Source organism: Salvia splendens, chromosome 10 (genome assembly GCF_004379255.2).
Source record: "Salvia splendens isolate huo1 chromosome 10, SspV2, whole genome shotgun sequence".
Classification (NCBI taxonomy): Eukaryota; Viridiplantae; Streptophyta; class Magnoliopsida; order Lamiales; family Lamiaceae; genus Salvia; species Salvia splendens.
The window spans coordinates 1,584,767-1,594,865 of NC_056041.1; the positions used below are offsets into that span (position 1 = coordinate 1,584,767).

Genomic DNA, 10,099 nt, shown 5'->3' on the forward strand with positions numbered 1-10,099 from the left:
CCAAGTGTTGATGGATGAGAGTGACGCTCCGAAAACAGCTTTCATTACCGATTTCGGCATTTTCGCTTATAAAAAGATGCCATTCGGTTTAAAGAATGCCGGAGCCACTTATCAAAGGATGGTAGACAAGCTTTTTCGGCACCTAATCGGAAAACAGGTTGAAGTGTATGTCGACGACATAGTTGTCAAAAGCAAAAGCACTTCGGAGTACGAAGACAACCTCAAATCCACTCTCGACGTGCTCCGAAAAGCCAACCTCAAACTCAACCCCCAAAAATGTACCTTTTTGGTAGATTCGGGAAAATTTCTGGGTTGTTGGGTTTCAAAGGACGGACTCAAGGCAAATCCCTCAAAAGTTCAAGTTATTCAGAACATGGCGATGCCGAAGTCCATACACGATGTGCAAAGACTAACTGGATGTCTAGCCGCATTGAATAGATTCCTTTCCCAAGCAGCCGAAAAGCAACTGCCGTTCTTCAAAGTGTTAAAAAAGGCACCAAAGTTTGAGTGGGGAGCCGAGCAGAAAAAGGCTTTTGACGAGCTCAAAAGTTATTTAGCCGAGCTTCCAATTCTCTCTGCTCCAACAGATGCCGAAGTGATTTTCTTATACCTAGCGGCATCCGATCAAACCATTAGCGCGGTTGCTTGTACGAGAAGAAGGCCTAAAGCAGTTTCCCATCTACTTTACAAGCCGAGCATTAAGAGGTCCAGAAACAAGGTATCAACCTCTGGAAAAAATTGCTCTGGCGTTAGTAAATGCAGCAAGGAGACTGCGGCCATACTTCTATGCTCACAAGGTATGCGTCTTAACCGATCTGCCTCTTCGGCAAGTTTTGACCAAGCCAGAAGCATCAGGCAGAATCGCCAAATGGGCCATAGAGCTGGGAGAACACTCAATCGAGTACCTACCTCGAAAAGCCATCAAGGGACAAGCCTTGGCAGATTTTCTTGCAGAGGCCAAGTTCGATCAAGCAATCCCTGTCATTGCCGAACAGAAAAATTCTGCCAATGCCGAACTAGCACAGCCCTTGGAATCCGAAGAAGAGCCGCCGGACTGCTGGAGCGGATTCGTAGATGGAGCTTCGAATAAAACGGGAAGTGGAGCTGGTATTCTGCTTATCGCTCCCGATGGACACGAGGTAACCTATTCACTTCGGTTCTCATTCCCAACCACTAATAACGAAGCCGAATACGAAGCCCTCCTTGCCGGACTCCAGCTAGCGCAAAGTCTATGTATCAAGTCTCTCAAAATCCATTGTGATTCACAAGTCATAGTGAATCACATGTTGGGTACAAGTGAAGCCCGTGATGAGAGGATGAGGAAATATTTAGACAAAGCGCAAAGCATTAGCCGAAGTTTCTCTTATTTTCGGATAATCCGCATTCCCAGAGCAGAAAACAGCCGAGCAGATACTTTAAGTAAGTTAGCCGCATGTCCAAGCTCAAAGGTGGAGGAATTGATGCATCGAAGCATTGATGAAGCTGAGGTACATTCAGTAACCAGCTCGCCGAACTGGATGACGCCGATCTTACAGTATCTAGATCAAGGACAACTGCCCGAGGATAAGAGAGAAGCTCGGAAAATCACATGCCGAGCACTTCGGTACGAACTTCATGGAGGAGTCTTATACAGAAAGTCCTACCTTCAGCCGTTATTACGATGTATAGGGCCAGAAGAGACGGACAACATCCTCAGAGAAGTTCATGAAGGATCGTGCGGCAGCCACATCGGAGCTAGAGCTTTAGCTAAAAAAGTTCTAAGATGGGGATATTATTGGCCAACCTTGGTACAAGAAGCAGTGCAGCTCGTCAAGACATGCCCGAAGTGCCAAATCCATGCAAATATCCCAAGGATGCCGCAGACCGATCTATCCACTATGCAAAGCCCTTGGCCTTTTATGCAATGGGGTATAGACATAGTAGGGCCACTACCACAAGCTCCTCGGCAAATAAAATTCCTAATCGTTGCCGTGGACTACTTTACGAAGTGGGTGGAAGCTGAACCATTAGCTATGATAACGAGCTCGAAGGCATTGGATTTCGTCTGGAAGAACATAGTGTGCCGATTTGGCATACCCCACATCCTCATCTCGGATAACGGGACTCAGTTCACCGACAAGACGTTCAAGAATTGGTGCCAAGAGCTGAATATTCAACAGCGGTTCACTTCGGTCTCTCATCCACAAGCAAACGGACAAACGGAGGTAACAAATCGTATCCTGGTGAAAGGGTTAAAAGCTCGGTTAGAACAAGCCAAAGGACAATGGGTAGAAAATCTCCCTCAAGTCCTATGGTCCTACCGAACTACACCCACAACCTCCAACGGTGAAACTCCGTACAGTCTTGTGTACGGCACTGAAGCCGTGATTCCGGTGGAGATCGGCATACCCAGTCCCCGAACTCTAAACTTCTCAGCAGAAATGAATGACGACGGACTGAGAGCCGAGCTAGATCTTGCCGAAGAAAGAAGAGAATTGGCATGCATAAAAGCAGCCAAGTACAAGGAGCAAGTAGCCCGGTATTACAACCAAAGGGTGAAGAAGCTGCAATTTCAAGTGGGAGATCTCGTCTTGAGAAACAACGAAGTAAGCCGAGCAGAAAAGCTGGGCAAGCTCGAACCCACATGGGAAGGTCCGTATCGGGTGTCAGAAGTCCTCGGCAAAGGGTCTTACAAATTGGCTCACATGTCAGGAGAACAGGTACCCCGAACATGGCACATTTCCAACCTCAAGAAGTTCCATTTGTAAGAGACAGTCCGGTCAGTCAGTCTTGAGTCCTGTTCGGTCAATGTGCTTTCTTTGGTTTGCTTGGTCTTTGTGCTTTCTTTGGTTTGCTTGGTCTTTGTTTGTCTCTGTGCGTTTTGTCTGTGTGTTTTGTCTGTCTCTGTGCGTGTCGTCTCTTACAAATGTTACTGAGGTATCTTGTTCTTCGAAGGCTGATCCCCTTCTTAGAACATATACAAGCCAACGATTGTGAGTCAAATCTTCTAAAGAGGATACAAGACCACAATTCAGCTTAAACAAGCAGTTCGTCTAAAACGAGCTGCAATAAGCCAACGATTGTGAGTCAAAGCTTCTAAAGAGGATACAAGACCACAATTCAGCTTAAGAATCAAGCACTTCGTCTGAAACGAACTGCAACAAAAGTCCGATTCACGCGATAAAACTTGCCTGAATTAGGACAAGGGAAAGTCCGATCCACGCGATAAAACTCGCCGAATTAGGACAAGGGAAAGTCCGATCCCCAAATTAGGACAACGGAAAGTCCGATCCGAGCGATAAAACTCGCCAAATTAGGACACAAACCAAGTCCGGTCAAAGAAGAGTTCACTTCATAAGACCGAGGACAAACATCAACTTACCCCGTACCTTTATCCAGAATGCCGAAGTAATTCACTTCACTTTTCGGGGGGGGTAGTGATGGAGTACGTACTAAACAAGCCCATCAGCCTAAAGCCCAAGAAAGAGTATCAGTTCGGCATGACTAAAGAGTATCAGTCCGGCATGACTAAAGAGTTCAGTTCGGCACAACCAAAGAGTTCGGCCCCAGCCTACAGCTCGGTAAAAGCCAACCAATCAAACTCTGCTCTCAGGTCGGCATCAAGCTCTACTCTCAGATCGGCAAAAGCTGCTCGGCAATAATTCAGCAGTTCGGTCTCAGTATTCGACCGAACTAGGAGATAGTGGACTCATGCAGGATTTCCACCTCCACTACGCCCACGATCTATTTAGTGGTGTCAAGCAGTCATTAACTCATGCAGGATAGTGGACCCATGCAAGATCGCCACGATCTCCACGACATCCACTACCTAGTAAATGGTGCTGCATGCCACGATCTTGGTTCAATGTATAAATAGAACCTAGATCAGATAGATAGAAAAAGTTCTGTTAAGCTCTCTAGAGATAAAAGATCAAATAGCAAGTCTGTATTGTAAGCTGTAGAAAACAGATCAAGCAATACAACTCTGCCCTCTTTTCTTCCCGTGGACGTAGATTTACCTCAGTAAATCGAACCACGTAAATCTCTGTGTCGTGATCTGTATTTTCCAGCATTCATCACCATCAAAAATTCGCCAACCCATCAGTAGTCCATGTTTAAAGGTCCTTTTTGGTCATACCCCAAACACATCAAAACTCGTTTTTTTTTCATTCATCAGCTGTGATTTCCATATTCTATTGTGTCAAGCCTTTCAAAATAGTAATAATGCCGACTAAATATGAAAATTTATCCCAATAAACTGCAGAAACAGAAACTTATTTGTATCTAAAATATAAGCATCGTCGTATCTATTGCTTTCACAATCATCATGGATACTCCCCTTTTATATTAGGCACATGGAATTCATGAAAATAAATAAAAAAAGTAGAGATGAAATCATTAAAATTAGTTAATTAGCATTACAATTAATTCATAGTACAGTCGTAAAGATCCAAGTAGTACATAGACTCCACAAAAAGAGTCATTTGTTTCCCTCCTGTGCACCCTTGGTCGTATTCTTGAGTATCTGCAATTTAAGAGATGGTAATTAAATTCACAAATCTGAGGGGAAGTCGTTAAATGAGAGGAAATCAATCTAAATCTAACCTTTCGAAGCATTTGATTCTCATTTTGAAAAGTGGAAAGGCGCTCTTCAAGCTCAGCGTTTTTAGATTCCAAATTTTTAACTCTAACTTCCAAATCACCCACATACGCTTTCTTCCTCTCCCTTGCTGCTTGTGCCGAAACCCGATTCCTCAACAACCTATTATCAATATCATCATCACACGCCAACAATATACTAATATTTATCCCTTATTAAACAATTTTTTAAGTTTGTGAACAAAATTCAAAACATGTATGTACTATACTATACTATACTATACTATACTATACTATACATCGTGCCTCACCTTTTCAACCTTTTCTTCTCTTTATCACCCGGGCTTCTCCCTCTCCCTTTACAACCACCGGATGAAGGCTGGACAGCCCCGCCCACGGACCCTATTGCGCCACCCATCTCCGGCACTCTTCTTATTTCATCATCACTCTCCATACCTTCATTAACTAACAAACCACTAATTTAATCATCATGTAAATCAAGCAAATCTTAGAAAAACAAGACTAAATTCTATGCAATTCCGGCTTCCCCTTTTCCGAGCAAAATCACGCGAATTCCGAATTAACCAACCTCAACATTCTCACAAATCTCGCACACTTCAGTGATCAATTACTACAAAGCTAACAACATTCTAAAATAAAATTAAAAGAGAAATCTAACACAGGAGCTGCACGGATCATGATCTAGTACAAACAAATTAACAATGGAGAATCGTACATTTTTCATTCGAGATTCGCCAAAATCCAATTTAAATGATGCAATTTTACAAAAAAATAAATAAATTAATTAAACCTTCTTTTGCTTCAATGTTGAGAGCTGAGCTCGAAGATCTCTCACTGCTCGAAGGCAGAGAGCTCGCTGCAATTGAGCTCGTCGTCATAGTAGGCTCCTGCATTTCTTCTCTTGCAATCAGCATAATCAACAAACAAAAAATTTAGAGAGAGAGAGAGAGAAATGGATTAGATATTTAGGAAAAAGAGCGGGACGTAAACATCAGTGCCGCAGACACACAAGAGAGAAAAGGGAAGAAAATCTGAGCTACAGCAACCATTGGATTAGATTTAATCGGACGATCAAAACTAATGATCGTGGCTGCTTCGTAGCCATAAGGCGGTGGATTACTCAAAGGTGGATGGGTTGCAAACGCGGTGTAATATCTGCCGTTGGATTGAGATGTGATCGACGGTTAGGCACAGTTATACGTATCCCTATTCTCTAATATTTGCTTTTGCTAGAAAAAGGAAGGTTCTAATTTCAATATACTCCATCATCCATATTCCACCCTCAATTAGTTTTATTTTTCTAATATTTTATATTAATGGAGTATTTTTTTATTTTTAAAAATTCAAAATTAATTGAGTCATTAATATTTTTAATAACAAGTAATTCTCTCTTTTACTTTTTTAGTTTAACCACAGGTGTACCGAATCCACATTTTGACGAAATCCGACTAATTCTGCTCGACCGGGCTTGCGGATTAAGGCCGAAAGTCTTCCAGCGGGTGGCAGAGTTTGAACTCGTGACCTCAAGGTCACCACAGCTCCGCGCTACGATCCGTTGGTCTTCATTTCTCTTACTTTATTCTCTCAAGCTTTATTCACCCTCATTTAACATACTATTCTTAAATTTCATGCCAAAAAAATATTTTTATTACCAAGGAACAGAGGGAGTACTAATTAAAGTCTCTTTAGTTCTTTTTTGGAATTCGTTAAACAAAAACTTAAAACATAAACAATAAACAAGAAAACAAAAAAATAAAATAAAAGTACAGTATTTATTGAGAGAGAGATTAGAAGCTTGTGTGTTTATCATTTGAATGAATTCTATTATGCAAGTCTGCATATAAAAAAGCAAAAACAATTGGTTCAAAAAAAAATTGGGTTACCTTTTTCACCTGTGCAGAAAATTCCCTACATTTTCCTCCCATTTACACACCACAAAAATTCCATTTTCCCCCAAACTATTTCAAAGTGTAAAAAATTCACCTAAACCTTGATGGTTCAGTATATCACAACCCTAAGGAGCCCAGGCCGCGGCTCGGAGTAGTTGAGGCCCTCCACCTCCAGTAGGTAGCGTTGTACAGCAGCCGGAAGTCTAGCAGCCGTGGGCGAGCCCCATGTGTGATGACCAGCCCCCACACCAATCAAGACGAGCACTCGTTGGTCTACTGACCTTGCTGCATTCCTTAGAACAGCAAGCTCGCATTTGAGCACAAAAATGGCCTCGCTCACGTTTAGACCATGTAGGTCGATCATTTGCTCTGCACCGTTCGTGATATTCGAATTCCTGACAATATGTATATCAGTAGAATCATCATCAAAGATTCAAAGCTGTATACAGACAGAGGAGAGGAGCATACCTTTGATGATAGTAGATCGATTTTTGAGCTTCAACGTTGGCTGCTTTCACCTGCACACCATGCAGCTGTCCGATCATGCTCAATTCCTTGGCTAGGGTGTTGTTACCAGCGAGGTATGCTTGTCGTGCCTGATCTTATTTAGTTATTAGTCATACATGATATGAATGAATGATGTATGAAGTCAAACATGATTCAATCCATTCATCTTCCAGCAGTTACCTGCTCGATATATGCATTATGCACACGTGCATGATCACAAGCTTCCTCCCGCTTCTCACGATACATGTTCGCTGCCATCTCAACAAAGTTAAAGCAAGTATACGGCCAAAATGTATTTCTTCACAATCAAAATCGAGTTAAATTATTGCTTCATAGATATTACCAAATGATATTCCGGTGTCAAGCCTGGCTGGAGACGTAAGAGGTGATCCCCGACTTTGCAGCCTATCGCCATAAATGCTCTTCGCCAGAACTTGTCTAGCATCTGATAACCCGTTTCTGTCATATTTCCAGATGCTAGACTCTGTAGCAGCTAGTGATGGGATGTTCAAGAAAGATCTTATAAGACGAGAACTATTATTGACAGGAGGCCAATTAGGCCTAACATTTTGCTGATATTCACCAGCAGGCTTTCTTGAACCACTATGACCATTTGGGACACGGGGAGGAGGAAGGCTCGAGGCGCTGAGATTAGGAGTGGAGAAAGCCTTTGGACTAAGAGTTGAGCCTCTGTTAACTCGGAGCTGCATATTACAGATTAAGGTGAAAACAACGAGCAAAAAAGATCACAAGATAAACGAACCACCCCAGAAAAAGAGATCAGTCAGGCAGATATAAATAGACAGGCGATGAAAACGAAAACGAACACACTATCTTAAACGAGAAATAACTGTTCTTATCGAATCTCGATATATAAGCCACGCTAAGATTGCTAGAGCTCACACTGCAAACCTGCATAATTCCTACCAAACACGACACCGCAACAGATGAGGCCTACCTCGAGCTGAGTAAGCACGTTGATTGTGAGGTTCAGATCACCTCCACTAGACAAGTACGCATCGGCAATGCTTTCAGCAGAAAAAGATGGAAATTGTGAGGCTAAAAACTCAAGACGGCACAAGTCCGCATTGTTCAACAATAACTGCTCATTCGACATTTCAGCCACGAAAGCTTGATTCGTGCTGCCATCAGTGCCACTGAGAATTTTCCTGTCCCAAGACGTCTGAAGACACTCTCCAATGGATGAGACAGGATATCTCAGCTTTTCAGCACGAGCATTACCATCCAAGGGATAAACTGGAAAAGCTTGCTGATCTTTCAATGTAAAGCCACAATTTGTTAGAGACATATATCTTGAGTCTATGTTGGCATCGTTATCTATCCCCATCAGCTTAAAGTCGGGAGTGATGTCGTCTGGGAGCTGGTGACACCAGTACTGCTGTGCCTCTTCTTCAGAGTTGGAGGTATTTGAAACTGATGGCTCTGACCTATCTAACACAGATTTTCCCGATGCGGTAAGTTTTGGAGACGTCTCTAGAATTTTCATGTTTGTAGCCGGTGACCTTAGAGCAAACGGGACAAACTCTGCAGCATTCGGATTCAAAGCTGCTTCAGCACCGAGCTTCTTGTTAGCTACAGAATCAGCCTCTGCTGCTGACAAGTTCATTGTACCACTCTTCTTCTCCCTTAATGAAACTCTACTTAAAAAAGGGTAAATCCTTCAAAAAAAAATTCCAAAGTCACACATATTGATTCCCATTCCAACGGCCAACGGCCTAGTCGAACATTACAACGATCAATAGTGGTAAATTTTGTGTTCGTGTTAAATAAATCATCAACTACCTCTTTCTTTTTTTTTTCTTTTTTTTCCCTTTCCCTCATCTAAATCATCAACTGCAAAGGTTATGAAATCAAAATTTTGCAATATTTAAACAGCAAACACATCAGTCATCACTACAAGAGATTATCCAGCTACCTCAACTAGTCAACTGCAAAGATCATAAAACCATAATCAAACAATAATTAACCAACAAACACATTGTAAAAGTTCCTAATTATAATCCATAATCAGTAACCAGTAAAAAAACATGACATCTATAACTAAACAAGAACTCATCAAGAGCAATAAATGTAAACTACTATAAGCAAAACAAGTAAAGTAAGATCTTTCAATGAAAATCTGGAAATTCAGTAACACAAGAGAAACAAACCCACACAAAAGCTACAATTCTGCACTTAGATCTCCGAAATTCTAGCAGAAAAACAAAGTACATAGCTAAAAATCAAAATTTAGGGATTATAAAGAAATATATGATGATAAATATGTGTTCAGTAGCAAACCTGTCAAAAACAAGTTAAATTCATCCAATAACAGCAAAATGGGGTTTTGAAATTGAAACCAAACAGGATAGGATTCAGATAGTAAAGAGTGATTGGGCTATTGAGTGAGTGAATCTGTACAAAATCACAGAAAAATGTGAAAATTCTCTCGATGCATTTCTACTTGTACTTAATATTTCTTGAGTTCAGAGCTGAGGGTTCCTCTCTCTCTCTCTCTCTCTCTCTCTCTCTCTCTCTCTCTCTCTCATTATTTTTCTTTATCTATTTTCCTCTAATCTATGGATAATCAAGTTTAAGGGAAATATGACTACCAGAATAGATATAAATTTATTAAGCTAACTATTAATATAATTAATCAAATCATAAATTGATTATTTTGATATAAGAGTCACATATATTTTTATTTTTAATTTATGTACTCAAACTCGAAATTAATTATTCATACTTTGGTCCATTTTTACAAAAATTACACCTCTATGATAATAGGCAATGCTTTAATTATCCAATTGTTAGTAGTATTTTATTACTACAATTTTGTGAAATTATTGATTACGATACGATCTATTATTAGGCTTATAAAATGCAGTTATTTCTTCATTTGGGTAAATAACGGCAACACAGCAAACCGACTCTAAATCTGAGGTTAAATATTACTCCATATAATGATATTAGCATTATTTTAGTTTACGTTTCTCAATGTTTATAAGAAAATAACGAGATCGATGACATAGAATAATAGTGTAGTGTCAAAAATTATATTTAATTCAATAGGGTTAAGTGATAAAGATCAAGCAACTGAAATA

The 10,099-nt window shown here is 40.8% G+C and overlaps 2 protein-coding genes across 5 annotated transcripts; both read right to left on the bottom strand.

Moving 5' to 3' along the window:
* Positions 1-4,350: 4,350 nt before the first annotated feature.
* LOC121750465 (transcription factor HY5-like) lies at positions 4,351-5,613 on the bottom strand. Of its 2 annotated transcripts, none has more exons than XM_042145002.1 (4): positions 5,390-5,613; positions 4,890-5,034; positions 4,585-4,741; positions 4,351-4,504 (listed from the first exon to the last, which is right to left on the bottom strand). In XM_042145002.1, the coding sequence occupies exons 1-4, from the start codon at positions 5,511-5,513 to the stop codon at positions 4,460-4,462; spliced, it is 471 nt and encodes a 156-aa protein (XP_042000936.1). In that variant the 5' UTR covers positions 5,514-5,613; the 3' UTR covers positions 4,351-4,459. The 2 variants fall into 2 exon arrangements, with proteins under 2 accessions (XP_042000936.1, XP_042000935.1); XM_042145001.1 differs by having other exon boundaries at positions 4,890-5,043; positions 5,390-5,611.
* Positions 5,614-6,352: 739 nt separating this feature from the next.
* LOC121752968 (polyadenylate-binding protein-interacting protein 7-like) lies at positions 6,353-9,562 on the bottom strand. 3 transcript variants are annotated; one of them, XM_042148079.1, is made up of 7 exons: positions 9,297-9,562; positions 8,799-8,849; positions 7,954-8,674; positions 7,339-7,699; positions 7,176-7,246; positions 6,957-7,084; positions 6,353-6,883 (listed from the first exon to the last, which is right to left on the bottom strand). In XM_042148079.1, exons 3-7 carry the CDS (start codon positions 8,620-8,622, stop codon positions 6,598-6,600), a joined length of 1,515 nt encoding a protein of 504 aa, XP_042004013.1. In that variant the 5' UTR covers positions 8,623-8,674; positions 8,799-8,849; positions 9,297-9,562; the 3' UTR covers positions 6,353-6,597. The 3 variants fall into 3 exon arrangements, with proteins under 3 accessions (XP_042004013.1, XP_042004010.1, XP_042004012.1); XM_042148076.1 differs by lacking the exon at positions 8,799-8,849; XM_042148078.1 differs by having other exon boundaries at positions 7,954-8,849.
* Positions 9,563-10,099: the final 537 nt, after the last annotated feature.

Excerpts from the sequence above, each read along its gene's own strand:
- LOC121752968 (XM_042148076.1), bottom strand. The coding sequence starts at position 8,622 with ATGAACTTGTCAGCAGCAGAGGCTGATTCTGTAGCTAACAAGAAGCTC. Across the intron at positions 7,247-7,338 it reads TGACACCGGAATATCATTTG|CGAACATGTATCGTGAGAAG; the intron begins GTAATATCTATG and ends TTGAGATGGCAG. Across the intron at positions 6,884-6,956 it reads TCGATCTACTATCATCAAAG|GAATTCGAATATCACGAACG; the intron begins GTATGCTCCTCT and ends ACATATTGTCAG.
- LOC121750465 (XM_042145001.1), bottom strand. The coding sequence starts at position 5,513 with ATGCTGATTGCAAGAGAAGAAATGCAGGAGCCTACTATGACGACGAGC. Across the intron at positions 5,044-5,389 it reads CAACATTGAAGCAAAAGAAG|TTAATGAAGGTATGGAGAGT; the intron begins GTTTAATTAATT and ends GTGGTTTGTTAG. Across the intron at positions 4,742-4,889 it reads GAGAAGAAAAGGTTGAAAAG|GTTGTTGAGGAATCGGGTTT; the intron begins GTGAGGCACGAT and ends TATTGATAATAG.